The following is a 27,832-nucleotide window of genomic DNA, read 5'->3' as shown; positions in this document are numbered from 1 at the left end:
GCATTTTTACGAACAAGTGGGAGAAAATGATGAGAGAGGGGGGGAAGTGACATTTGAATAATACTGAAAGCAAAGCCTCCATGGAACAGAAACAAGTGTTAAAGATGAAAAGAAAATGAATGAAGAAATAAATAAACTTTAACTCCTGTCTTCATAACTGAGACCTTTCCACTGACACAGGACTTCAGCACATCAGTTAAAGTCTCAGAGCTTGCAGTCATTACGAGCATGGCCAGTTTTCCATATGACAGACTGCTGCTACTGAGGCTTCCAGACACAGACACCACTGCAGCTGGGTGTCTGGGACCAAAGCCTCCGAAAAACCATGTGGGAAATCACTTTCCCTCAGAGCCTGGGTCAGGACGTCTCTTTGTACCAGGTGATACTGCATTATTAAAGCCAACATGATGTTTAAATTAGCACAAAGGAGAGTTGGAAAACATCTCAGTTTTATGTTCACACGCATGTTAAATTTGGGAGCCAATTTTTTTTTTTTGTTACCTTTTGCAGTGTGGAAACCCTGTTAAATTGGAAAGAAAAACACTTGAGCTGTGGATGTCTTTTCAGTGCAGTGCTAACAGTTAGCTGGTTGCCAACACATACATGTATCCTATTTCAGTATTTACAAATACAAGTCAAAATGTCCGCGCTTTACACTTCACACACATACACACACACACAGCCCAACAGAGCCCAACAGAAGCCTGTAATGGAAATTTTTGGTGAGCTTGTACGCGCTGCTTTTTATCTGGTGCAAAATAAACTTGCACCTAAACCTGCCTCCACCCTCATGATCTCAGTGTGAAACCTCTACAGCAGATAAACTTTTATCAAGATTCGTCAACATTTCCACGGTGAGTAATTCACTGGGAAAAATTGTTCAGTATACTCAGATAATTATTGTTTTCACTGATTAATCTGCTGGTCATTTTTTTCTAGTTATTTGACTTAACTGTTTTGGTCTGTCACATTTTCCTCAAGCCCAAAACTTTATCTTCAGATTGGTAGTTTTTTTCTTCTTCTGGGGAACAGATCATAAACACAAAGATATTCGATTTAGACTGAAATAAAACTTAGTAGACTGACAATTATTCAGTATATGTGTAGTTTATAGCTTAATATCACTGACTTTATGCTATTAAAAAGGCAAGCTCTTTCCAAAATTACAATCAGAACATTATTAGCATTTGTAGTTGTAGTATCTTGTTCTAGTATTTGCTGAATTCACAAGAATCATGTACTAATCTGCTATTCACTCACAAGTTAAATCAACCTTTTATTCAGAAGGGTAAATAAATCCCTCTTGGTTGATATGTTGAATCTCTCAGTGGACCTGTTTGCAGCCATGTTAGGAGGAGACTCTTGTTTTTTTTTGCTGTGCACTGACCGGCATGGTACGTTGCATAACCAGCAGTGTTATCAAAAGGTGTGACCTGATATTCCACATATCATCTCTCTCTCTTTTTCTCTCTCTCTCTCTCTCTCCCTCTCTCTCCCTCTCTCTGTCTGAGAACATGACGCTCTTGTCTTTCACCCATTTTCGGCATGGTGGGTGTTATGAGTCACCTATTTCTGGGGCCTTCTGAGACACATAACAGGTAATAAAAAAAATAGAGGGAATTGGGGTTCACATGATTCATAGTTTCGGGGGGTATTTAAAGCTGTCAGTGTGATAAATTAGAGAGCCCGAGAATGTGAAAATGTGTCTTTACCAGAGATGTTATATGTGAACGTTGCGTGGCATAAGGTGCATTTATCGTCTTGTCACTTTACTTCACAAATTATAGTGTCTGAAAGGTCTCAGGCAAACGTTCAGTGTTGTGGAACATGTAGCTTTTATAATGACTGAGAGCTCTGGCGCTGCGTCACATCCTTTTCACTTCTCAGAAAGTCTGAAGAGCATCATTACTGCTTCTCGGATACAAATCAAGATGAATGTCATTTTTAAAGGCCTGAAATGAAATCCGTCTGGATGGAGAGAGAGAGCAGAGCAGAGTCTGGGCTCTGTGTTCAGATGCGATGATCACATCTCTGGTTCGAGGTGTTCTTCAGAACAATGGGCTGCCAGTCCCAGCACGCTCTGAGTATGAGATGGCTGCAACGCTGGGAAACAGTTGCTCAATCGATTTTTTTAAAAACTTTATTTATCAAGGGAAGGTTTCCTGAGGTACTGAGTGTACCTGCAGCACTTTCACACTGATATACACATTTGGCTTTGATCTGCTGAATGTGGCTTTGTGTGGAGTACCTGGAAACACAGTCTGTGCCTTGCTCACTGGCACCTTGACAGTAGCCGTTAAAACAGAGGAGAGTGTTAAACATTAACTTTCCCCACCCAGATTTTCCCAGCTGGTCACAAGAGTTCAAACTTCCTGTCACAAGCTTCTCTACTTCTCTAACTTTAAGTCCTCCATCCACTCCAGAAAAAAAGAGAGAGCGCTATTGAAATGAAAATGGCAAAAGGAGAAATGGAGAAACTGACATGGAAACATGATGCAAATCCATCCTTGGGCATAATGAGAGTCGGCCAAACAAACCATCAAAGCAGAACAGCCGCTCTGACACTGCTTTCTACTATTAACAGTTTCCAAACAGGGTTATTAAAAGATAAAGATCGCAGTTAAACAAGATGTACAACAACCAGTTTCACTAATCCACTAGTTTTGTGTATCCTTCTGAAGCAATGGGACAGTAAAGCAGAGGTGAAGTGACAGTCACCTGACAACCAAACCTGTTTACAACTATTCCTCCACTAGGTTTGCATGTTAAGACCAAACTAAATTAGTTAAATTGTGTTATATTAAGCCAACATTATTGATGTGTGCTAAAATAAATACTTCTGATCCTTTTTTGTTGTTGATAAAGAACAGTTTGTACCTGGCCACATGAAACTGAGGTTGGCTTCGTGTTTAATCTACTCGGGGCATAAAATCAATTTGTACTTCACCCGACAACATTGGCCCTGTGTTTATTCTTTTTTGGACGGGAGTATCTGTAACATTGAACTGAATAAACCGAATAAATAAATCCTCCACTTTTACATATCTCGGCATGCTGGGACTGTAGTAATAAACTCCACCCAAACTCCTCGTCATGCCCTTTTCTTGCAACGCCTCCGTCATCTTGCCCAAGCCTAATGATCTAATTACAGGCTAAGACTTGTTGACTTTGTATTGAAAGAAGAGCCAACCTGACACTACTGTCCAGCCCCCCTCCCCTCCACCTCCCCTCCCTCTTTTTATTGGCCTCTGTGCCTCACCGAACAGCACCTACAGTGTGAGTTCATCCTCCGAGGCAAGGCGAGGGCTTCATTTACAATCCAAATCAGGGTGGACGCAGAGTATGATGAAAAATTTAGGTCAGATGCAAACTCATACCTGCTCAACACAACATGGCTATTCACTCTCTGCGTTATGTCACTGCAGGTGTGAAAAAACACACAGAAAAACGACTCCACAGCTGAAACAATTGATCCAAACCTAATAATAGTGCACTAAACTTAACTATGGAGCTCTTAGGGTATCTTTGAAGTCATTTCAGTTGCCGGTCTTGGGCCCAAACTGCGGGTTACGTCAGGCATTACATCAACAAAATCAATCCTGAATGCCAAACTAATGAGACAATCACAAGCTTGGACATTTTGCATATTACTACATTAAAAAAATGTCTGACCAAAATTGGATGAAAATGTGAGGCCTGCCCTGGTTCAGGGTCTTTCTAGGGCAGCTTCACTGATGTGTAGCAGCAGCATTTTAAAGTTAGATTTAATAAAAAATGAATAAATAAATTAAAAAGTGCGTGTGCACGCGCGCGTGTGTGTGTGTGAAATCTGGATGAAACGGTGCTCTTGTTTATTCACAGATATAATATGTGCACAGTGTCATGGTGTGGCCCACAGAGTGCACAGTAGATTTCTGGTGAAACAGGAAGCATGCTTTTATCTCTGCTGCACTGAGCAACTTTTGGAAACAGATACTGAACAACATAAAGCAGAATAATTTAAGCTGCTGATGACAAAAAAAAAAACGACTTTAGGGAAGGTCAATGAATACGGCTGCAGAAGAGGAAGCAAAATACTGTGGGTTCACACTTCCCTGTGAATTCAACTCCTATTCTGGTTCTGAACATTACAAGACGAGCGACATTCTGCTATGATGAACTGAAGTTTTTGATGCATGAGGTGCTGCATGACTGACTCCATGCAACAAGTCTGCAGACAGCAAAGAAAAAGAAATGAAAAAAAAACAAAAAACAGCAAAGCCAGAGCAGCAATGTGTCTACTAATGCAGCAGTTCACATTTGTATTGACTCTGAAAAGGCAATCATGGATCAAAATTGACATGATGTGCAATTACTTGATTACTACACTGTGAAACACACATGTGGGCTTGGTCAAGGGGCTTGCAAAATACTGTTCCCGCCCTTGCTTCAACACTCCATATAAGGCAACAATTCATAAAAGAAAAGCAACAATGAGACATATAAGCAAAAAGGTCATTCTTATTAGTTAAAAAATGACAAATCATTAAACTCAAACCTACAACGTGATCTCACACGTCTTCAGTACGTTAAAAAATGTCAACGGAGTTTGATAAAAAAAGGTTTGCTATGTTCATTCGTACATAAAAGCGCAATATGTAAAATTCATACTGTGAATATTGTTTTTTTGTGTGCTTGAATGACATGTGATAAAGTTGGGAAGCGAAAGTTTGAGGGGAACTTTTACTGACAAAACTTTTTTGCAACACCTTAAAAAGTCAGCTGAGTGAATAAAAATGCTACGAGAAAAACTCAACCTACCTTCAGCCGCTTTACTTCCAATGACAACTGCTCTTATTACACGCCGAGAAACACAAATACACAAGTTAAAACCTTATATATTGATTTAAAAAAGACAAAAAAAACAATACATAAGCCACATCTGAAGCCATTAGTTTCCACTTACACCATCAAAATAGGTAAAGTGTGAGGAGGAGGAGGAGGAGGAGAACAATCGATTACTAACCTCAAAGACGAAGGATTCGGGTGACAAGCTCCATGATAGCAGGCGACTGAACAAGTGTAGATTTCAGTAACCAATGAAAATGAAGACAAAAATAGACAACAAAAGGCAGAACAGGGGGAATAATCCAAGGTGCATATTATAGAGGTGGACAAAGCTGTCTGAAGGTGTGGACCACCGGTCTGCCTCACACCTCTTTTCTCACAGTGGCAAAAAAAAAACTGGAGCCGAGGAGAGAAAAAAATAATAAAGGCGAGACAATGCAATGGCTGCTGTTTGAAACAGAAAAAAGGAGAAGTGTACTGAAGCAACTTGTCCTCTCCCCTATGAGTCACGCAGCACTGTCGCCATTGGTAGGGGAGCCCTGAGGCAGAATGCTTTCACCTGGCCAATCAGCGATCGGTATCGGCCCCTCAATGCAAATCCTTTCAGGTGAGTTTTACCCGTGGCAGGGATTGGACAGGCGCTGCGGCGGGGGAGGGGAGAGCAGAGAGGTCCAACCAGAGGGCCACACCTTAAACAGCATGAAAGACGATAGACAGGTTTCTCCTGTGGAAGAGGAGGGAGGAGGGAGGAGGGAGGAGGAGAGCGGGAGGTGTAAGTAAACACTTGGACAGGTACGTACCTACTTTAGACTTTGACCATATAATATTGAGCAATTCACGCACAGTGATTAAAATCTGTGTGGCAGCTCAGAGGTAAAGTTCACATCTCTCTCTGTGTCACATTAAAAACGTTTACGGTGAATTGTGAGTCTATTAGTCGTGTCGGGGAGACAGTTTAGTTGCTGACTTGTGGGGGAGTTTCTTTTTAAACTGAGATAGAAAGCACCATAAAACATCTCTCCTAACAGTGGGAGGTACAAAGAAATGAAACTATGAGTGCTTTTAGGTGTGAGAGTGCAGCAACGGCTTCACCACAGAAGGCCAAAAATTCTCTCCCTCCCTCCCCCCTCCTCTTCCTCCTCCTCCTCCTGTTCTTCAAGATGCAGTGATAATGATCAAGGGGGAAGCTCCTGCTGTGAACAATCATCACATGCAAGTATAAACTGCACGAGTTTAAATAAATGCACGTCTCCAAATTTAGATTGCAGCTGTTATTTATTCTGTTTCGGGATGTTTGAGCTCGTAATGTAACGAGTGTCATAGATCACACGCCGTCAACGATCGTGCATCTCTTTTCTTTTTTTTTTTTTACTAACGGGTATCTTGTTAGTTTTGTGTAAACAGATATAAGCTGCGACGTGATAACAATCTTTATCAGAAATGACACTCTAGTGAACAGGAAGCAGTGGTGGTCTGTGGTGATGGTGAACATGCAGCGTCTTGACACGTCTGTAGACTTTTTTTTTGTAATGTAGCATCTTTAACTGAGGGCAAAAAAAAGTCAAATATTTAAATAAATAAAATCTGGTTTAAATTGAGCTCATTGAAGAGGAACACAAACATGAACTATCACGGGAGAATGAGGAGATTGATATTTGAAAAATGAACGCAATAAACTCAATTGCAACTGCGGTGGAGTCTGTTTGTCATGGAGCCCCCCCCACCAAAATCACCCTCTCAATCTCCACCGAGTGCTTCTCATCATCACATTAATTCTTCCTGGCCTTGGTTCAGCTCAGTTCAGCTCGGAGTAGAAAGCAGCTGTTTGCTCCGGAGCAAATTGATAGCCTCGCTGTGAGGCAAGGTTACACCAAACAAGCTCCATTTATCACCGCCTGTGGAAACACTGTCCACAGCCCCGAAACCTCGGAGGAAACTGTTCACTTATTCTGATGTAAACTCTGAAGGCTAATGCACTACAAGCACGGCTAAGACTCAGGACAGCTATGTAAACACACACACACATGTACATAAGTATTAAAGTTATTTCCACATTTCTCTCCTTACAGATCGTCTGAATCCCAGCGCCAACACCAGCGAGCAATTTTGGACACATTAGCTGGGCCTTAATGGAAAGCTGCAAACATTTATCACATTTCTGTCAATATTCAAGATGTGCTCATCATCTGTTTGATCTACACTGACAGAAATAACAGTGAAGTTGACCTATGACCTGATTTCACTCATTTTTATGTGGCACATAACAAAAAAACAAAGAAACACACAATCATGAAGATGTTGCAGCTCCAAAACTGTTGTTTTTTTTAGTTACAGGAAAGAGCTTCTTGCTGCCACTGCCCCACGATGTGCAGTCAGTGCAATTTGAGTTTGACTTCTGTTTAGAAAATGACACATTTTCATGGCACAATTATTTTTACATGTCAAAAAATACCCGACTTATTGTGGCTGCCTCTTGCATCACATTTGCTTATTCTGACCTACAAAGCCAAAACAACGTAGTAATGAGTGATGACCTGAATCTGACATTTCTGATCCTTTATTTGACCTTTATACAACATCTTTAAAATCAGAGACTGAAATTCCTTTTATATATTTCACTGATATTTATGATATCTAAAAAAAAAAGGCATCAAAGGTACGGAAATGTTTGCGATAAATTGAGGAAGCAGCAGTATAGCTTTTACTGTTGAAAAACAAAATTAGCACCAGCCCACTAGCATGAAAAATAGGTAAGTGGGTGTTTGATTTGCTTCACTCACCAGCCAAAATAACCACAACCCAGCCCTGGCTGAAGTGGATCTCCAGTTCATTCTTTACAAATTTGGAAAGAAAAGGAAATCGTTATGAGACTGCATACCAATGATCTGTTAATTGTGATTAATCATCTGAGTCCTAAACTCTGTCCCCCAACAGAAAATCTCTTTAAAAAGCAGCAAACAAATAGATGAGCGCATGTGGCTGGCATCCAAAGGACTTTGTGACCCTCCCTCAGTTAATACTAATGAGTAAATCTATTTGTGGTGTCTCATGTAGTTTTCCGTTAGAGGAACTACAAGGACAGAGCTAGAGGAACTACAGTTATGTGTAGTCATGTATCTAAGTCTGAACTGTGGCTGTGTGAATGAAAAGAAATACAGTAATAGTAGTAATTTCTAGAAAGCTTATTGACCTTTCAGAAGTTCAACACATCAAAAAGCAGCCATGCAGATACCCGAAGAGTATTTTTGGTGATGATTTTTTTTTTAAACAGCATGCTTCAACACAGATATTCAGATAATGGCTCAAAGTAGCAGAATGTATCTCTAAATCACTCATAAATGATGTCTAAGGACTTAAAGGATTAGTAAATTAACACAATTCATGTTTTTGATGATAGTTTTGATGAATGGGAAATAGTTTCAGCCATTTAACATTTAAAAATAGGAAGAATTATTATAACCACATGTTATAAATAGATGTCTTCATTATGCTTTTAATAACTTATGATGGGTAACTCATTAAGTAGAAAAATGACAGTTCAATACATAATACTCATCAGATTAATTGATCACATATTGTTTATAGTGTGATAATGAAGCTTCCTTCTGTCAAATAAAAGTAAAATGAATCTTACATGTTTAAAAAGATTAAGGAGGAAGAAAAGTTGTTGTCTAACTGCATGAGAAGAAAACCCTCAAATGTAGACAAAACTCTAAACACTCCTAAATGATGTGACTAATGTGTTATTGTGAATTTTTACTTGAACACAGAGCACAAAAATAAATAAATAAATCTCCAAAAAAAAAAAAATCTGTTTGCACTTATTCTCTCAGCTGAGAGTTTACAATCCTTCCCAATTATCTTTTGTAATACCAAGTGCAAACTCAATCACATTTGCACAACAAATCAAATCTGAACTCTCGGGGAAAAAGCTATAAAAATAAAGACGTTTAAAAATGGTCTATTGCTTCAAGAAGTGTCACTGGGATAAAGATTTTTATTCCACCCACAAGCCGGTCTCATGCAGTGCACAGTGTGTCCTGCTGTATTCCTACAATGGTGGTGTATTAACTAGAACAAAAAAGAAAAAAATGTGATGTGTGATGTGTGCAAAGAAGCATTACCCTGCGGACTAACTGAAGTGAAACACCTTTCCTTTGCAGCCTAACTATGAAAAATGGGCCGCTGGTTGCGCTCATCGCCAACCACAACAGAAGCAGACCCCATTTTCTGCGGTATGTCCCCATTTTAAAAAGGCAAGAGCACAGCAGCACTTTGCACCAATAGTTTGACTGCATGGTTAAAGCCTCTGTGAGTGACATTCACTTCTCTAGAACACTATATTGCATGATGTTAATCTTCTAGGTGGATTACCCAACATGCAGTATCCTTCCTTTTTGAGCTGCTGTGAACACGTTAATATGACTGTAATCAAACAAGTGAGTCACAAAAGCCAAGTGTTATCTTAAGTCTGCTTATATGGGTCAAAGTTTAGTAAAACACAGCCCTCAAACAGGACTAGCGCTCACTATGTTTTATATTTTGCTTTCAGTTTGTTTCCCCTCTCAAATTTAATTCATTCGACACACTTTATGCAAGCGTGCCCCTTCAAATTTGTACCTGACGGGCCACTCCACTGAGAACCGTGCTCAGAAAGATTCAGATCCTTCAGTTTTACAGTAGTGTCGAGGTGCCGTGGACTCGTAAAACCTCAACAAACATAATATTAGAAACAATCCTTGACAGGATGTGATATGGGAGCCTTCAGAGGACAGCGCGCACAGGGGTTATTTGTGCTGCTCCGAGGTCATCCGATGTGGCTGCTCGAAGCCGCTCAAAAACACAGAACAGCGAGGCGTTCAGCTGAGGCAAACAAAGAAGGGCAGCGGGCGTTTTAATTAACGCCACTCAGATGGACAGAAACACTCCAAAAAACATCTGTCAGATAGTAGATCGTAGCGAAAGATTAAATAAGCAGGATGCTACGCATGTAGTAGTTGTTAGTCTGAGGTCATGCTGCTGCTACCGTTCGACGAGCTCAATGAAAGCGTTAACATTTTCGGACAGTGACCGTCCTCGGCTGAGTCAGGGTCTAAGATGATTCACTGCGCTGACTGAGCACGACTGTATAGATACACAGGACCAACAGAGTTCCGTGTAGGTGGAGGAATAACTCTACAGACGATGTATGTTGAGCGTGCAACAGCTCAGCCTGCTGTGCATTGTGAGAGAGCGATTCATGCCTCTGAGGAGAGAACGATGCGCAGACCACAGAGCTGTAGCGGATCATATTCAGAGCATATTCTTTGGTTTACGTGACTGTGCTTCGACTAATATGTGACATTCACCACGCGCATGCTTGTAAGTGACTGTTTATAGAGAGATGCTGAACTCAAGTTAAATGGGTGATGCTTAACCCTTAAATAGGCAGGAGTGGAAAATAAGATGTGAATTATTCGTTTTATTTACTTTAATGTTACTAGTTATGTCGTTTGCACCTAAGTAAAACATTTCCACAAATAATTTTTAAAAATATTTTGTATATTTTGGATTTTATGAGTTGTATCTCCACCAGGAAATGTTGCCCCTATTAAAGGTATAAAAAATGTACATATGTATGTATCTCCTGGTGCACGTCGCCTGTTTAAGGGTCAAAGGGTTATGTTTCAATAATACAATTTTTTGTTTTAATTAAAAAATAGATTGGTAAACTGTCCACCTTCCTCGAAACTGCTCCAGGTCTGCTTTTCATTTAAGTTTGCAAAGAGGAAAGAAGAAGAAGAAGAGTGTCAAATACCCTGACTTAGACGCTCCTTACTAAAATGTTACATATGAAATAAAAAGCCTTTTTTTTAAAGCTCTGACTTTGCAGCCCTATCAGGATATTAAATAATGACCCTACAATAAAATAAAAGTGAAGACAACCAAAATGGGAAATGATTAATTAACTTGCAGACCAGATTTAATGATATATTCTGAATATGTCGGGGGGGAGGGTCCACATGGGATTGAGACCCCCCCGTACATGCTGTAGGTCAGGTGTGGTTATTCTGTAGCAGTCAACGTATCATCTGGGTGGTCTGAACTGTAGATTTTAATAAGCAAGGACTAGCTGGTGTAGCAGCGTTAGGTTTACTGCTTCCCAACCTACATACACACATGCAGACTGCAACATCATTAAATATTAACTATACAGAGCAGGCCAACAATCCAGATCATCCATATCACAGTTCTGTGGGCTGTAACAGCTACCTGCAGTCCAATTAACACAGACAGGAAGCACTCATTGTGTTTTTGTCACTTACCGGGGTGCAGTCAGTTCTCATATAGATGCGCGAATCATAAACAATCACTGAGTTTTAGATTTTACATCTGTGACAAACCGGCTAATTCAGACATCCCCAGTGTTCGCTGAAGGTCGTCAGTTTTTAACCCGAGGCCTAGTTTATCTCAAGCTCATTATTTATAAAATGCCATGAGGCCCTAAGAGCATATTGCCCTGTCACTCAGAGCCCTGATTATAATACCCATTGGCTGCATGCAGTTAAATAATTCAACAAGCCCGAGGACAGCTTGTCACTCTGAAATTAACCAAAAGAAAAACACAAAAAAAATGAAAATTTACTGATGGTGAGGACAGACAACTACCTCTCAGTAGATGTGGCAAACTGCCAGCACTCAGTGAAAAAATCTGTCAGCTCCGTCTTCGCTCTAATTGGACAAATTTGAGAGTTTGTTGAAAGTTGAATGAGGAAAAGATCAGATGGTTTTTCCTCACTGTTTGAATCCAGGCGACGCCGGCTGAGGTGACTCATGAAAGGCCTCCGTGAACCATTCACTACCACCTCATTAGCTCTAAGAGACATGAAGATAATAAGCGACGGGGTGAAATATCCTATTATGTGCCAGAGTTGCAGACAAAGCTAGTTTCTATTTTTGTGTAGGGCTTACTTTCGGTGGTCAAACTACGGTGAGTTACGACATTGCCAACCAAGCCACTCCTAAATGTAATTACACATACATCAGTGATACAGCTTCACTGCACCGTGTGCTTACATGGAGCTCAGCAGGCACCATAAAAATATCTAAGTAATGTGGTTAACTAATCTCATGATGTCAACACGCTGCCAGAGTGAACGCTGTATACTCTGATTCATCATAAGACAAATTCAAATATTGAGGCTAAAGTTGCGTGATAGAGGCAAAAATATCACACCATCATGTTTTTGTGATGTCTTATTTAATTCTTACCTCTAAAGCAGCTTTAATCAATATTCTGTGTGATAATAATGTATCATGTGACAATGGTTAGATGTCAGAGATTTAACTTTACTGTTTTGGTTCAATCTCACCGTTCTCGTAGCGTCGTTTTTAGCACCAAACAGCAATCAGACGCAGTTAGCACGCAGCTGGTGAACACAGTGGAGTATTTACCAGCTAAAGATCCATATATGTCCCTCAGGAGTTGGTAGAGACCAACACAGAGCTAAAAGAGAGTAAATATTGGGTTTATATTCATAAAGTGGACAGAGAATGATAATGCCGTTCCATTAATAAGCAGCTGTCTGCTAACAGGTTTGCTATATTAACTTACATTAGAATATGTCGTGTCCACAACTTGTTTCTGCTGCCTCCAAATGGTAAAAAAAAATCTGTTAATGCATATTTGAAACAGTCATTCCAAACATTTTGAGAAGTAAGATAATTAACTTCCTCGTTGAGCATGAGATGAGAAGATCAAGGATCAGTATCAATTTCCCCATCTAACTCTTAGCAAGAAAGTTAATAAGTGTATTTCCCAAAATGTGGAACTACTCTTTTAATTAAAAAACAGCGACGCATTTATTCAAATATTGTCTGCTCTCAGCACAAAGTTTGGCCTCTGTGTGTAACTGCATACTTAAAGACAGTCTAATAATAATTAAGTTTATCGAATCTAACCTTTACTACCTTAATTATATCACAGCTGCACACTTAAAATAGTCGAGCCGCCGTTTTTTCTCATACTAAAAATAGTTTTGACTGCAACTCTGGATTACATCATGACAATGCATAAATTCATGGAGAAACTCAGACATAATGACTGGCTCGAGTCACATGCTTTGTGTGAGAGCGCAGCAAGGCTACAGGTGGAATTTCCCCTCGTCTCTCCTTTCTCTCTGACGTCATGTCCAGCATCAGCAGTCTACCGGCCCTGGCTGCCTCAAACATGTCTGACAAGGTGATATTCAGGTGTCAAAGGCCTGGGGGTGGTGAAACAAGCAGCACTACAATTAAGGAACTTTGCAAACAAGCAGTTCCCCCTGCAAGCCTTCAACAGAAAACAGGCCAACAAGGGCTCTTTTTTTTCTCCACTCAAAAAGAGGGAAGTTCAACAGTTTTATTTCTCTTTTCACAAGTTGGTTCCTGCATTTCTGCAAGTCATTTACGGTTTCAGCCATCTCGTATGATTGTTTGTTTAGTCAAAGCATATGAACATTGCCATCTTGTGGTTATTTCTAAGGCACCAAATTACAATAATTTACACCTAGAAGAAAGGGTCATTACAGCACGTAAACACAGTGGCCTCAGAAAATGTCACTCGGTTTACACAATCTTTTTTAAGCTCCAAACGGACAAAGTCGCATGTGTCAACACTTTGCACACTTGAGCTGCATTAGAGCTCAGATAAAACAGCGCTGTTACAGGAAGGTTAACCTGTTTTTTACAGACCAACACAGAGGCCAACTTGCCAAAGAAAAAAAACAACTATTGGATTCCCAATGCCTTTTCTCTTGTAAGGCCACTCTGAAAGCTTTTGTGAAACTGGAGTGCAGCTTTCTAAATAGGATAAAAGCTCAGTTCTTCTTTTTGTGTAGTCAAATCAATATCCAGAAGCCCATTAAGGAGGGCGGGCGGGCGGGCAGGTCTTAGGCAAGACGAAGAAGACGTGTCTGATGTCTGAGGAGCCCTCGTCACTTAAGGGAACACAGAACAGCTCTCCATTGTTGTCCGTGGTCATCGTTGCAGCCCTCAGCTGCTCAGACTGCTGATGGTGATATCACTGTCACAGGATAAGAAGACTACCGGGAACTGCATTAGCCTCACAACCGCACCGTCTTCAATCTGCAGCGTGCACGAACACACACACACACACACACACAGAGTTGACGCACCCCTGGGAGCCTGTGCAGCATTAAGGCTAACAAAGCAGAGGGTGAAGGGGGCAAATAAACAGGCTGAATATGTGAGCGAGAAGCATGGCAGGATGCTTCTAAAACAAGGGTACACGCTTGAAACAAACAAGACAACGACTCCACACTGGAGGCAAAGTATATTTGGAAAGTCTCGTTCTGGATAATTGCTTTCAGTGGATTGAAGTTTCCAATTATCCATGAGCCTCTGCCAGCGTTCCCACCATGGGAAAACTGTAGGGGAGGGGAGTGAGGGTGGGTGGGTGAAGGGTTGGTGGGTCCAGCTGGTCCTGTCTCTGGTGGGACTGACAAGCAAGAAGCTTGTAACTCTTCCCCCCTTTCCCCCCTCTGCGTCACGGCCGCCTCGTCTGAAGGGAGCAACTACAGTCGACCAATGAGAATCTGTTTGTACGTCCCATGATACAAGCATCTTAGCCCAAAAATGTAAACATCTGGCAAACATTTAGACTCGCCACAGAATAGGGTCGATCAACTATTCACAAAAAAAAAGATTGTGTCAAGCATTGAAATATTTGTAGAAATGGAGAAAAGACATACATATAAGTTTATATTTGTCCTCTGAGAGAAACAAGTGAGTGAGTATTTACGTCTGGGAACAACTTTCTCCAAAATCATCTCTCTCTCGCCCATTTTAGCAAATATTTTCACTCTGAGGCCGTGTCGGTGGAATGGGTGAGTCAGATTATCAGTCGTTGCTGTAGGTTTCATATCAAGGGATCAACAGGGCAGCAACTAAGTCTGCCAATTTTGTAAAATAGTGGAAAAAAAGCTCAACACAATTTCCTAGAATCCATGTTGACATATTTAAAACTGCTTGTTGTGTCTGACAAGTGGTCCAAAAGCAAAATATATTCCGTTTACTATCACTGAAGACTAAAATAAAACAGAAAATACTCACAGTTTAGAAGCTGGGACCTGTGAATATTTGGCATTTATGCTTAAAAAAATTACTTAAAATGATGAATCTATAGCCCAAATTGCTACGATTTATTTTCTGATGACGGACAAATATACTTATTGAGTAATCATTTCAGCTTTAATACTAATGAACTCTAGCCTGAGGCAGTGAGTGCAAGTGGACCATATTCAAATGGTTTTGAGTGAATTCATATTTTCCAAATTTTCCAGGCACTGAAGGCGATTGCCACATCTGGACTCACAGACCAGAGTGAAGACATATTTCTGACTAGTGAGGACAAAATAAACACTCATACAACTGAATTATAGTATGAGAGCTCTTATGAATGTCATAAAATACACTAAGTACTAAAACCTCCACTCTGGCATTCATCTTATTATTGTGTCTGCTATCTGATATGTGTAAATGGATTGATTGTTATGACACAGTTGTGGCTGCTGTAGCTTTGTCATGGCTGAGTCTCTGTAACATTACATTTCCAAGACTTTCTGCACAAATACAAACACACACAAACACACACACACACACACACACACACACACACACACACACACACACACACACACACACACACAAGCCATCAGTCCGGTCACATGCCGGCTGACTGACACAAAGGGGAGTCACAGAAATCTACGGAATAGTATGCAAAGCAAAGCAAAGCAAAGCCCTATAGGTCAATGATGCAGAGGCTACCATTCAAATCATATGAGTTCAGTCACACTCCTTTAGTTGTAGCCTGATAAACTTTTGTCTCATATTGAAACAATGCATTCAAAGGCCTCAGGACATCATCCTCTAAGTGTAATTTGCATTATCTCCTCATTTCTCACGATAAGCCTATATCTAGCCTATCTATAAATTTAGCCTGGCAGTATATATACAGTCACATTAAGCTGTGTGCATTTTTTTAAACATGTTTTTTAAAAAGAAATACTTACCCTGGTAGAAGTTGTCAGTAGAGCAGCATTATTCCCTGGTTTTATTCTGGCAGAGACAGGCAGTCCTTAGAGAAACATTATCCCCGGCGAGTCTTCACTAAATGGTGCTATGAGCTACATCATCGCACAGTCACCGGTCAGCTTTTTTACCCTCCCGCTGCTGCTTTTCCTGTGCTTCCTGACACAAGGTTGCAGTTTTTTCTCCGACAGACAGTGCGTGGGGAATTCCTAGCAGTCACATTTTCCTGGGAAGTGATTGGCCCGGCACCAAAGTTTGGCTGTGCCCTCGCAGCCGTAAGCGAAACTGGAGGAGTCGGGACCGGGTTTCAGTAGTAGACTTGAGCAGTATAAGCATTGAGAAGGGTCGAAGCAAGATGTCCTTTAAAATAACTCTCAAAAAAGAGAAACATTTTTACTGTCCGCGGTATATCTCATGGTTTAAACGTATTGGTTGACACTTTGTTCTCAATCGATATTAGTGGATTATTTGTGCAAATAGCGATGAAGTTTGCACTGTAAATTAAGCTTCTAACGCGATTTAGCCAAAGTTTCCGACTAGAAAAATGTAGGAAACAGCCTTTAAATATCGGCTCTAGTTAGGTTAAACTACGGTTAATATTAGCGCAGGGAAATAAAGGTGGGAGATGGGCATCTTCCGGGAATGTCCAAGCCCTTAGTGAGATGGGAGCAGCTGAGGACTTGTCACCGGGCGGGGTCGATACATTGGATTCTCTGGAAATGATGAGGGCATGTTGCGATGGATGTATCAAATAACCAACACTTAAAATAAAATAAAACGCCCATGTTTCCATTTGTCACTAATGTTGTTCTATCAAATTTACATACACATACATTTTTTTGAGTAATGAAATGAATCGATTGATGTTATTTGGCACAAAAAAAGAAGGAAAAAGTTAGTTCCCATACCGGGAGTCGAACCCGGGCCGCCTGGGTGAAAACCAGGAATCCTAACCGCTAGACCATATGGGACCGCTGTGTTGCATAGTCGAAGACATGGGTTTTATCCCTATGTCGATTAGTTGAAGTTATGTATTTATTAACATATTTGTGTTTTTTCAGTACAGTAACAAAATCATAAAAATGCCCTTAGTTGCAATTGGTGGCTAAACGACACGTTTGAGGCAATTAAATGATATTTCTGTTCATATGTGGTTGGTGTGGCGTAGTTTACAACAGTAGGTAGCTGGGTGCCATCTAGCGGTTATCCAATGCAACTGTAGATTTAAACGCAGGCCAAAAATACCTTGTAAGCGTCACTGGTTTTTAGCTTAAGTAGATGATTGATTATGGAATTTATGTTTCAATTTAATCGATAAACTAACAAGGAAAAAAAGAATATGATGGAGAAGGGGGGGGGTGATAAAACGCTGAAAAAAACACGAAGCTCCACTGTTTTCCAAAGACACTAAATATGGGTGCTAAACATATGACGTAATTTTCGGTGGAATGGCACAAGTGTGCAGACGGGGGTTTTGTCATCTATACAAAAAACACTCTAGCTATATTTTCAACGAGCCTAAACTTTATTGCACGTGTAAATTGATATATTTCACAGTTTTGCGTTCGTATATACTGATAGATCGTTTATATGTGGCTATATAGCTCACCAAATCGGGGGGTAAGGCATTGTTAACGTCCTCTTTGTAACGCAGATGGTAGCGCCCTCAGAGCAGCAAAGGCAGCCAAATATTTGTCAAACCTAGCAATCGTTGCCTAGCCAAAAGCTCGGTGTTTAAAGTAATATACCATTAAAAAAAATACATTTCACTCAACTAGAGCCGCTCACGTGTATGCTAGGTGTTTAAGTTTCCCCGTGAGCAAGATGTCAACCCCAGCAAGACGGCGTTTAATGAGAGATTTTAAACGGTAAGCGAAAGGAAAACAACAAGAGAAGTAGCCGCAGCTAACGTTAGCAACCTAAAGCTAGCCTGTTAGCATTCTACAAAAAAACACCAACAACCATCAAATAATAATACAATTAGACATAAAAGCACCGTTTGACTGTAGTTGTATGATTGTGTAACCGTTAGGGTATAGTTTCCTATCGCTTATTGTGGGGGTTAGGGTCAGATAAGGATTGGTAAGCTATAAACAGGTAAGGATATTAAGAGGGCGCTGACACGAGAAAGAGGCGAAACGTCGATGTGAAACTTTTTGGTAGCTGTTCAGTTTCTCTTCTGCTGCGATTTAATATCTTATGTAACGTAAACCCAGTGGCGATTTTAGACCCTTTTTAGGGGTGCTCAATTTGATCTAAGCACCCCTAAATTTGATTTGTTTATTCTGAACCATTATTATTATAAATTATAGTAGACCACTCTACTATGTGTTGATGTAATTTACATTATCCAGTGAAATGAATTATTTAGCAGGGGGTTTGAACACTTGCAGGGCATTGTATGTCAAATCCTCATTAGGAGCTGAGCCCCCCTAAAGGTCTGATCCTAGAATCGCCCCTCTCTGATATCGTTAATACATCTGATTACATGTATGTGGGTAGTATTTGTTACGGAGAGTATCAAAACAGTCCAGAGACAATATTGAAAGCCAGACGAAACATTTGGTAGATGTAGACTGTCCTAATACACACTAATCAAGGGGCTCTCCTACCTCCGGGCATTGAGAGATATCTATGTAAGCCCGAGGATAAGCAACCATCTGCCATGCAGTCACAAAAAAGCTGCAGATACTCAGACACGGCATGGTTTCTTATCCCTGATTACAGTATGTTGCAACTCAACAGTACTGATGGTCACAGAGTCCAGGACTTAATCCTGGTTGGCCCAATACCAAATATAATAGAATTAAACACCACAGTATTTTCTTTTAGGTGGTTTGTACACAATAAAATCTTTAAAAATGTGGTTGCAAGAACCAAGTAGATAGAGGCTTTCATTGTTCAGTATAGTTAAGTATTTTACAGCTGAACTACACTAATATAACAGGATTTCCAGACAAATTATTTGCTTTATTTCATAACACAAGGATTGGATTGATATATTGCCCAGCTGTAAACCTGGGTAGAGTGTTAGTCAGCTGTAAATGTGCACTGCAAACTCTCAGCCCTCCTTTGACACACAATTGCCCGCCCCGTGCTCAAAGAATTGTATTCACGTTTAATTTTCAACAAGTTCTTGCTCGTCTTGGTTTTGTACATTTAGAAGCGTCACCCGGCACATTTAATATTAATGATAACCTTCCTGTTTGTTTGTTGTTGAGTAAATACATGTATATTGTGTAAATCCACACTAAACTATTACTGGGAGCTTGGTATTTGTAAGTGGTGATGACTTTGTCTCAAATGCTGTGTTTGACTTCACTCACGTGTGTTTACTGTACCTTTTAGGCTGCAAGAGGATCCTCCAGCAGGGGTGAGCGGGGCCCCATCAGAAAACAATATCATGGTATGGAACGCTGTCATTTTTGGGTAAGTTTAATTCATTTGTTACAAATTACATTCTTTATTTTTTGCAGAACTATTCATTATTTGGACATAAAATGTGTAAAAAAATGTTTATGTTAGTGGATTTTGAGTTTTACGGTCACATGTTTTACAAGTTGACTTATCATCTGTCTGTTACCTGTCTTTTAGACCAGAGGGAACACCTTTTGAAGATGGTAAGTCCTCTCTATAGCTCTAAATGCATCCATATCATGTTAATGCCCAACACAGCTTTGAAATTCATCTAGTAAACATTATTGAGTTGTGGAAGATAGTACATAAAATTTTAGATGATGTCTACATGAGATTACAACTACTGAACAACACTGCTACATGGATGAACAGATTTTTAAAAAGTGTAATTATTAAGTCATATGTTGTTTTACAAAACAAAGTATGATGCTGGTTGCCCAAAAAGGACAAACCATGAGCTTGATTTGACCTTCCGTGTCTGCATCATTCATGAGAAAATTATTCAAGACACTTTTGGGCGTTGAGATTTTTTTTTACAGTAACTGTTTCACCACAAGAGTCAGTTTTCAATCATTATTAGTTGGCAACTGATGTTATAGTTAGAAAAACTGATACATGGATTTTCCAGCGGACTATATTACTGTAAAGCACTCATTTTTGGTTCCACTAAGAACACCATAAGACTATGACTACAGTTTATTTTTATCACCCTGTTGCTCAGATTTTGTCGTCTATTTCAATTTCTGCTTTGTTATTGTTCTTTACTTCCAGGAACCTTCAAACTTACCATTGAATTCACAGAGGAATATCCAAATAAGCCTCCAACAGTGCGATTTGTCTCCAAAATGTTTCATCCAAACGGTAAGTTTGTGTTTGATGGTGACTAATTGCACTGATAATTAAAAGTTGTAACATTTATTTATTATTTTTTAACCCAAGAATTCGTGACTTGTTTTCTGGATCATCAGTCTAATTTTCTTTGTTCTTTTGCAGTGTATGCAGATGGCAGCATATGCTTAGATATACTTCAGAATCGTTGGAGTCCAACCTATGATGTGTCTTCAATCTTAACTTCAATACAGGTAATCTTAACAATCGCTTTGTAGATCTGTACATGACGTGCCAGTGCTGATAATAAATAATGAGAAGACTCAGTTTTATACAAAGGGAAATGTTGTCAACACCAGATTTTTAAATAATCAGAAATGTTATACATATAGCTGCACCCCCCACCCAGTCCTGAACATCTGACATCTAAGATAATGTCAAACATTTTTAGAAACCTAATCCACTGACATTCTCTGTTGTGTATTTAAAGTCTTTACTGGATGAGCCAAACCCAAACAGTCCAGCCAACAGCCAAGCGGCCCAGCTGTACCAGGAAAACAAACGGGAGTATGAGAAGAGGGTTTCTGCTATTGTTGAACAGAGTTGGCGTGACTGTTGACCCCAGTTATCGTTGGAGTATGAACAGTGTCCAGCCCCAAATCAAGAAACCACCGATCAAGAAAACAACAGATCTCACAGAAATAAAATAACACATCTTAAAAAATCCTTCTCAGTATATTTGTCCCATAATTGTTGCTAAGTTTGTATGCTGTTGTGTTGTGGCATTCACTCCTGCCGAATGCTATTGTTGGGCAATAGCGTATGTTTGTTAAAAGTTAATGTACCTTGTTATATCTGGGTTACTTGCTACATGCCCCAACTGTTTTTCTTTTTTTTTTTTAAACAAACAACAAAAAAAAAGGTAATAGCCGGTCTCTCAGATGTCACTTTTCTACCCGTTTCTCTATACATGAAGTAAACTGGTTGGATGATTCAGTGACAGTTTATTAGATGTGCTTGCTGTGTGGTTTGCTGTGTAGATACCAACAAGTTCATATTTACAACAAACCCCCCCCCCCCCCCCCCCAAAAAAAAAACAAAGCTGTTCATGGGTGTTTCTCCTCCTGTTTCAGTGGGCTCACTCCTTTTTGGTTTTGTTCTTTTTTGCCTTTTTAAAGCCTTTCAGATGAATCACTTCAACAGAAAATTAACCTGGCGTGGACATCCATCCCTCCAACAAGTTGTTGTCTCAACAGATGCCTTAGGGGGTCTTTTTTCTTTCAACTGTACTTGTAAAGCCATGCCTTTTGATTTAAAAAAAATGTTATAGATATTGGTGAACACGTAATGTCCCTCTTCAACACAGAAACAAGACATATAGTGCCCTCTGTGGACACTTAACTTTGTTTCACGCAGATTTTCATAATGCTGACATTTTAAAGGCTGTTTGAGGACATTTCTATGCTATTTTACAATCTTACAAATCAGCTGTCATAATAAGCTGATCATACTGTTTAAACAGGATGGTGTCTGTTTTCAGATTATAAAACTTTGCACTGGTAACCCATGTAACAAATTGTACATTTTCTTGTAAATAAAATAAATATACATTAGTTGTCTTTGTTGCATTTTTAACACACACACACAAATAGCCGTCTTAATCACATCCAGTCTGTAGATGGTTATCAGTTTTAATTTATTCAGTTATTACAGCTGTGAAAACAAGCAGACAAGTTAACTGTACTCACATGAACCAACACATCTGACATTTCACAAAGGTCACAGCTTACAGTTTCCATGTGACGGTTTTCTAACAATGGATGCAACTTGTAGAATGATCTCCAGATGTTAAAAGAGCTGACAACATTGCAGGTATTGCTGAGAAGTGATGTATCACTACAGTGAGACTGGTATGAGCACCTAGTTACTGTTGGATGTTAATGCCTCTCTAATCCTGTCATGAATCAACTGTTTACGAACAAATGAAACAAGCAGTGAAAAGCTGCATATTCTGCCAGGTTCCTCAAGTAAACACTAAACAAAAAGTGGATTTTGGTAACTTCTTGAAAGTTTTTTTTTTTTTTGATTCATATAACTGGAGCATCATCAGGACATGATACCATAGAGGAGTGAACACAAGCTTGTTGTGCAAAAGTGAAACATATAAGATATGTGGAATGGCAGGAGACAGACAAATTACTTAAAGCTGAAGTACTTTTCATGGCAAAGGAATGCAGAAACCACAGGTGTTACCTGAAAGACTCAAATTTATTCATGTGTTGTAAATTTGTCACACACAAGTATAAACACAGCAGTTACACTTGATGTGTGTGATTTGTTCTCAAGTCCGAGCCGGTGACTCTTTTTCTTTTTTTTGCTTTGCATGCAAATTAGTGAGACGCCTGAGGTTTCACTAGCTCATATCGTCCCACCTGTCCTTCCTGTAAAAGTTGACCAATAAGCTGGTCTTTGTGTACTTTGCGGCTGACAATGAGGAAGCGTTGCCTTCCCTGTCCGTACGACTTGCTTCGAAGACCGTATTTCTGAGATATCTGGTGGATCTGCTTGCGTTCATCGTTGGTGAGGTCAGTGGAGAAGCGGAGATCATCCTGGCGGTCTGAGCTGGCATAGTTGCGAATGATGTCCTCTATGTCACGCTTACTGAGCTGATTCCCTGTTTTATCTGTGTCCATACCCAACCCTTCTCTGGAGAACTGCTCCTTAACTCTGATCGGTTCCGCGATACCTTCCCCGTCTCTTCCCAGACCGCCTCCCTTCCAGCCCATCTTACGGAGCAGCTGGTTTCCGATGTTGTCTTCCTTTATCTCCTGCCTTGTGGCCTCCTCTCCTGAGCGAGCCAGGATCTGGGAGCGGGATATGGCGTCGCTGTGTCCTTCCTTCCTTAGGTTGGATTTCACCACAGCCTGCGTCTGTCTCAAGGTGGCTAAAGCCTCCTCTGCTGCGATGTGCTTCACTATTTTTTTGGGTCCAATTCCTGCTGCGACGTACTGTCCTTCCAAGTAAACCTCACACCTCCAGCGATGATCCGGCAGAACGGTGAACTTGTAATCAGCAGTCACTTTATTAAACTGAGCTGTGTCATTAATGATACAGATAGCATTGTCAGAGTTTTCCAGAATAACCAACTCACTCAGATGCTTCTTTTTGCTGACTGGTTGCCCGAAGCGTCCACCACAATCTGACTGATTATTTCCTCTGGAGTACTGAGACTGCTGCTGTTGCTGAAGCTGCTGCTGTTGTTGTTGTTGCTGCTGCTGCTGCTGCAGTCTGGCTGCCTGGTTCATACGGAGTTTCCTCACTGCCTCTTCTGCCGCTGCATGCTTTGAGCTCTTTTTAGTGCCGGTGGCCTGTGCCACGAGCTCGTCCTGCAGGAAGACTCTGCACAGCCAAGCGCTGTTGTTTGGGAGCAGGTCAAACTTATAGTCTATCTTCATGCGGTTGAAAGCTGCAGAGTTGTTAAGTATGCAGATGGCATCGTGAGCATTGTCCATAACCACAAACTCTGTCCAGTGCTTCCGTTTGTCAGGCTCATATTGGCCCTTGGAGCTGGGAGTCGGTTTATCCTCTGGGTTGCGAAGTGCCGGTAAAAAGGCCGGGGTGGGGCTGTGCATCTGGCACACAACCATGTCATTGACGATGGAGTGTCTGTATTTGCGCTGCACAACACGAATCTCAACTGGTTTCAGGAAGAGTTTTACTGCCTGCTCAGAGGCCCGGTCCCTCGCTCCATTTTTACTGCCAGAGTATCCAGTAGCAAGATAAACACCCTGGCATCTCAGTTCACAGGCATAGCCATCTGTTGGTACTTTCCTGTTCTTGGGTAGGTCAGCCTGAGGAATATCCTTCAGGTTGACATAAATATATTCAGGATTGGTTTTGCAGGCCTGGATGCTGCGGCTCAACATGAAATTGTAGTTTGGAGACTCACTTCCAGTCATGAACATCGGGTCCCTAAACGCGACACCCAACGCAGACGCTACGTTGGCAATCAGCCTCTGCTTCTCATCTACTGTTGACTGAGATATAGGAAGAGGCTGCGATGAAGACCCCGACTGTGAAGTGGCGGGACTGCTTCTGCCTGGGCTGTTGTAGACTCTGCTGAACGGCCTACTTGATGATTGCCTTTCCAGATGACCGTACCCCAAACCCTGACGTCCTGAATCCCAGCCTCCTGATCTGTTCCCTCCTCCCCCATAACCATTGTACCTGTGCGACTGAGAATAGGAATCTGAGTTTCGAGTGGAGTGGGAATCATACTTGGCTGTGTAGTCCTGCTGTGTTTTTGACATAAAGTTTGGAGTAGACCCACGACCTCCATAACCTAACCCACTTGTACCTCCAGAAGAAATCTCTCTGTCTCTCTCCCGGTCTCTATCTCTATGGGAACCCCAAGAGTCAGAGCTGTACGATGGCACTCTGTCAAAAGCAGGCCTCAAAGATGAAGCACTTTGCACTCTGCTGGTGCTGCCGTATGAAGGGTGTTCAGAGTCCCATTGTCTCGCACCATACGGCTCATTCCTCCTGCGCTCCTTATCGTTCTCCTTCTCATCAGCGCTGGTTCCTCCACTGCTTCCGCCGCTAACAAAGTGTACAGGCTCAAATCGAGGTCTGGAACCAAACTTTGACACGGGCATTTTCCTCATGGGCTCTTCTCCTGCAGTAATGTGACACAGGTAAACAGTTAGAAAACACACAGATGATGTTAAATTTGATTTATAACATTTATAAGCTCGAATAATTAGTAGTATAAATAGCAGAGCACAGCAGAATTAATGTGATAAAGGTCCCAGGACTGAGCAGTGTTTGTCGTTTTTAAACATAGGCATGTCACTTAATGAGCACTTCTGGTAATCCCTAAATATCACTTTTCTCCTCCATCACACCCATTTCCAAAAGAGTCAGAGGACAATCAAGAGTAGTTAGATATTATATCTTAGATGTGCTTGTCGAACCATACTGGTCGGAGCCTTTAAAGAATAAGTCAATAAGTGTATTTCTCTTATTGTCATCAAATCCATTAAAAAATACCAAAAAACGGATCATATTAACAAGTATCTGTGTAGCCAAAGCCTGATATCTCTTACTAAGGGTTAGGGTTAGTTATTCCCTAACCCTTACTTCACTGTCCCACGAACCTTCTTTTAAAAAACTTTGTTGTGTGACATGTTTCTTCATTATAAACACAGGCAATCCGTCTTGGTGCATTAAATTCTCACTATAGTCTCAAATCCATGGATGAAAATAGTCCCACACCAATTACTCCTGTTAGAGTAAATAGTGAATAACAGGTGATTATACACTACGTAAAGAAAACGTAAGAATATTATATTAAATTTCTATCAAGTCTGTTCAGCTAGATGCCACTTAACTCTATACACTGCACCTTTAAAGTACATTTTCATGAATGAACTGCTTGGGACGCACTGTTGGTTTTGGTCTTTGAATATTGTTTGTTGACAGTAACAAAAAGGTAAAATGTTACAAATTTTACCCTTTAGCAGTAGAGAGAACTGCAATGAAGCTGAAACCTGACCCTGAAAAACACACCTCTGACTCATGTTACTGCTGCTACTGCTCCAGAGCCTGGCAGACTTCAGGTTTAGTACAATGTTATACAGTATATTCCCAAAATCTGAGGTTTTTTAACTGGATATACAACTTTTTGATTAAATTTTTTTTTATAAAAGGCATTTATATATTTATATATATATATATATATATAAGATGTACAGGCTAAACAAACAGTAGATAAAAACATACAAATGGTATATCTTACACTCACTGGGCACTTTACTATGAACACCTGTGCAATCTAATGCAGTCCAACACAAGAGCTCTGGCATAAAGTCGACTTTTACAAAGCTTATACATTTTCAGTTGTTGCCGACATTGTTAGAAAGATAAGGATTTTACTTTCTGTGTATTATTGGGGTCGTAGTGGGTGGTGTTGTACTGGAGTGCATTAGATAATACACTCACTAGCCTCTTTATCAGGTACACCTGTGCAATCGAATTAAATCCAAACAGCTCTGCATTAAATTTTACTTCTACAAAGTTTATACATTTTCAGTTTTAGTTGACATTGTCAGGAAGGTGATTATTCTGCTTTATGTTTATTACTGAGGTCATAGTGGCGGCGTACTAGGGTGCATTATAATGAATGGTGTTAATAATATTTTGTCCACTCCATTAACATAAATGAGGGGGGGAAATTATTAGGAACATCAGTCAATATAATGCACCCCAATACACAGCCAGCACTTAGTACGACCTCGGTAATAAACATCAAGTAAAATAATTATTTTTTTGACAATGTATAAACTTCAAAAAAGTAAAATTTATAGCAAAGTTGTTGTATTGGATTGTATTAGATTGCACAGGTGTACCTAATGAAGAGTATATTAAGTATAAAAAGTGTTCCTAATATTTTGTCCACCCCACTGACATACATAAGAGGAGCATAATGTATACGCTTCGTAAAAGTACAGTTTCTGACATATTGGATTGCATTTGAGTGCAGAGGTGTTCCTAATGAAGTGCTCGGTGAGTGTTTCATGTGACATTTAAAGATTAACACTCACTGCCATCAGAAGAAATAGGTCTCTTTTTTGCTTCAGAACTAGGACTCGGGTCAAAGGAGGGCATTTCGCCAGTGTGAGTCCCTTCTGCCATCACCAGCACGGTCCAAATCAAACCAAGGCCATACCTGTGAATGGGGTCAGACATGAAAGTGAGTCAGACATGGAATGAATGAATGAATGAGACACACAGACATGGACAGCTGGACGTGATGACTTAATGCTGCTCACAGAGACTCACAAACATCACCTGGAAAACAAACTCCACCTGCCACCAGCGTGCTGGGAAGACAGCACAACTACTTGCTAGGACAGGACATTGTATCACACAACTTTATACGTCTTGTAAATGCTGATAAAGGCGATAAAAGTGTTGGATTTTAGTGCCAACACAAGGCCTTGGCAGAGTGACGCAGTAGGCCGACTAACACATATTAACACATGCTAACACAAGCTAACACAAGCTAAACACAACACACGTGTGTAAGGAATAAGTTAACTGTGCCACAGCCTTACCTTAAGGTGCAGCCTTTGGTCCGGTAGTATATCCTTCAGCTGAGCCAGAGATTATGTTTTTATTTCTTTAAAATAAATAAAAAAATCAGCCGGTTATCATTATGGTGCTAGCGTTAGCCAGCTAGCCTCCAGCTAACCCAGCTCCACTTTAACCCGGTCTGGTGTCACAGTTTTAGAGCAGATTCACAGTAAACCTGGCTGGTAGCTGTGTGTCCTTAGTGAAGAAGTGTCGGGACGGAAAATGCTGCGCAGCTACAGATACTCATTGAACTAGCAGGAAGCCTCCATTTTCTGCTCCGGCTACAGTCATGGCGTCTGTCGCTGCGTGACCCACAATGCACCGCTGCGGCCGGACAGTTCAAAGCCAGCATGTCAGTGAATCAATATGAAGACTATTGTTTATATTGTTAAGTTTATATTTATTACTGTTAGTGAATCAATATGAAGACTATTGTTAAGTTTATATTGTTAAGGTTATAATTATTACTGTCAGTGAGTCAATATCAAGACTATTATTAATTTAAATAAGGTTATATATATTACTGTAGTATTTCCATTTGATGCTACTTTATACT

General features: G+C 40.4%; 3 protein-coding genes and 1 non-coding gene across 4 annotated transcripts in view; 1 reads left to right on the top strand and 3 right to left on the bottom strand.

The window, feature by feature from the left end:
- The window catches only part of elf1 (E74-like ETS transcription factor 1), a 30,431-nt gene extending 25,117 nt beyond the window's left edge, over nucleotides 1–5,314 (bottom strand). Inside the window, exon 1 of the mRNA XM_062426005.1 lies at nucleotides 5,006–5,314. The gene's annotated coding sequence lies outside the window, so the exon portion shown is untranslated. The remainder of the gene's footprint in view (nucleotides 1–5,005) is intronic.
- Nucleotides 5,315–16,796: 11,482 nt separating this feature from the next.
- trnae-uuc (transfer RNA glutamic acid (anticodon UUC)) lies at nucleotides 16,797–16,868 on the bottom strand. Its single transcript has one exon. It is a non-coding gene; the product is annotated as a tRNA-Glu (tRNA).
- A 703-nt stretch (nucleotides 16,869–17,571) lies between these two features.
- On the top strand, nucleotides 17,572–21,755 carry LOC133986140 (ubiquitin-conjugating enzyme E2 A). Its single transcript, XM_062425938.1, has 6 exons — nucleotides 17,572–17,765; nucleotides 19,246–19,326; nucleotides 19,492–19,517; nucleotides 20,086–20,175; nucleotides 20,308–20,396; nucleotides 20,633–21,755. Exons 1-6 carry the CDS (start codon nucleotides 17,722–17,724, stop codon nucleotides 20,759–20,761), a joined length of 459 nt encoding a protein of 152 aa, XP_062281922.1. The 5' UTR covers nucleotides 17,572–17,721; the 3' UTR covers nucleotides 20,762–21,755.
- Nucleotides 21,756–21,821: 66 nt separating this feature from the next.
- nkrf (NFKB repressing factor) lies at nucleotides 21,822–27,563 on the bottom strand. The gene is made up of 3 exons (XM_062426084.1): nucleotides 27,258–27,563; nucleotides 26,745–26,869; nucleotides 21,822–24,817 (listed from the first exon to the last, which is right to left on the bottom strand). Exons 2-3 carry the CDS (start codon nucleotides 26,833–26,835, stop codon nucleotides 22,533–22,535), a joined length of 2,376 nt encoding a protein of 791 aa, XP_062282068.1. The 5' UTR covers nucleotides 26,836–26,869; nucleotides 27,258–27,563; the 3' UTR covers nucleotides 21,822–22,532.
- Between the last annotated feature and the right edge of the window lie 269 nt (nucleotides 27,564–27,832).

The sequence above is a fragment of the Scomber scombrus genome, chromosome 9 (genome assembly GCF_963691925.1).
Source record: "Scomber scombrus chromosome 9, fScoSco1.1, whole genome shotgun sequence".
Lineage (NCBI taxonomy): Eukaryota > Metazoa > Chordata > Actinopteri > Scombriformes > Scombridae > Scomber > Scomber scombrus.
The sequence above is the reverse complement of the archived record's forward strand: the minus strand, read 5'-3'. Positions and strand labels throughout refer to the sequence as shown.

Excerpts from the sequence above, each read along its gene's own strand:
- LOC133986140 (XM_062425938.1), top strand. The coding sequence starts at position 17,722 with ATGTCAACCCCAGCAAGACGGCGTTTAATGAGAGATTTTAAACG. Across the intron at positions 19,518-20,085 it reads GGGAACACCTTTTGAAGATG|GAACCTTCAAACTTACCATT; the intron begins GTAAGTCCTCTC and ends CTTTACTTCCAG. Across the intron at positions 20,397-20,632 it reads CAATCTTAACTTCAATACAG|TCTTTACTGGATGAGCCAAA; the intron begins GTAATCTTAACA and ends GTGTATTTAAAG.
- nkrf (XM_062426084.1), bottom strand. The coding sequence starts at position 26,835 with ATGGCAGAAGGGACTCACACTGGCGAAATGCCCTCCTTTGACCCGAGT. Across the intron at positions 24,818-26,744 it reads ACCTATTTCTTCTGATGGCA|GAGAAGAGCCCATGAGGAAA; the intron begins GTGAGTGTTAAT and ends ACATTACTGCAG.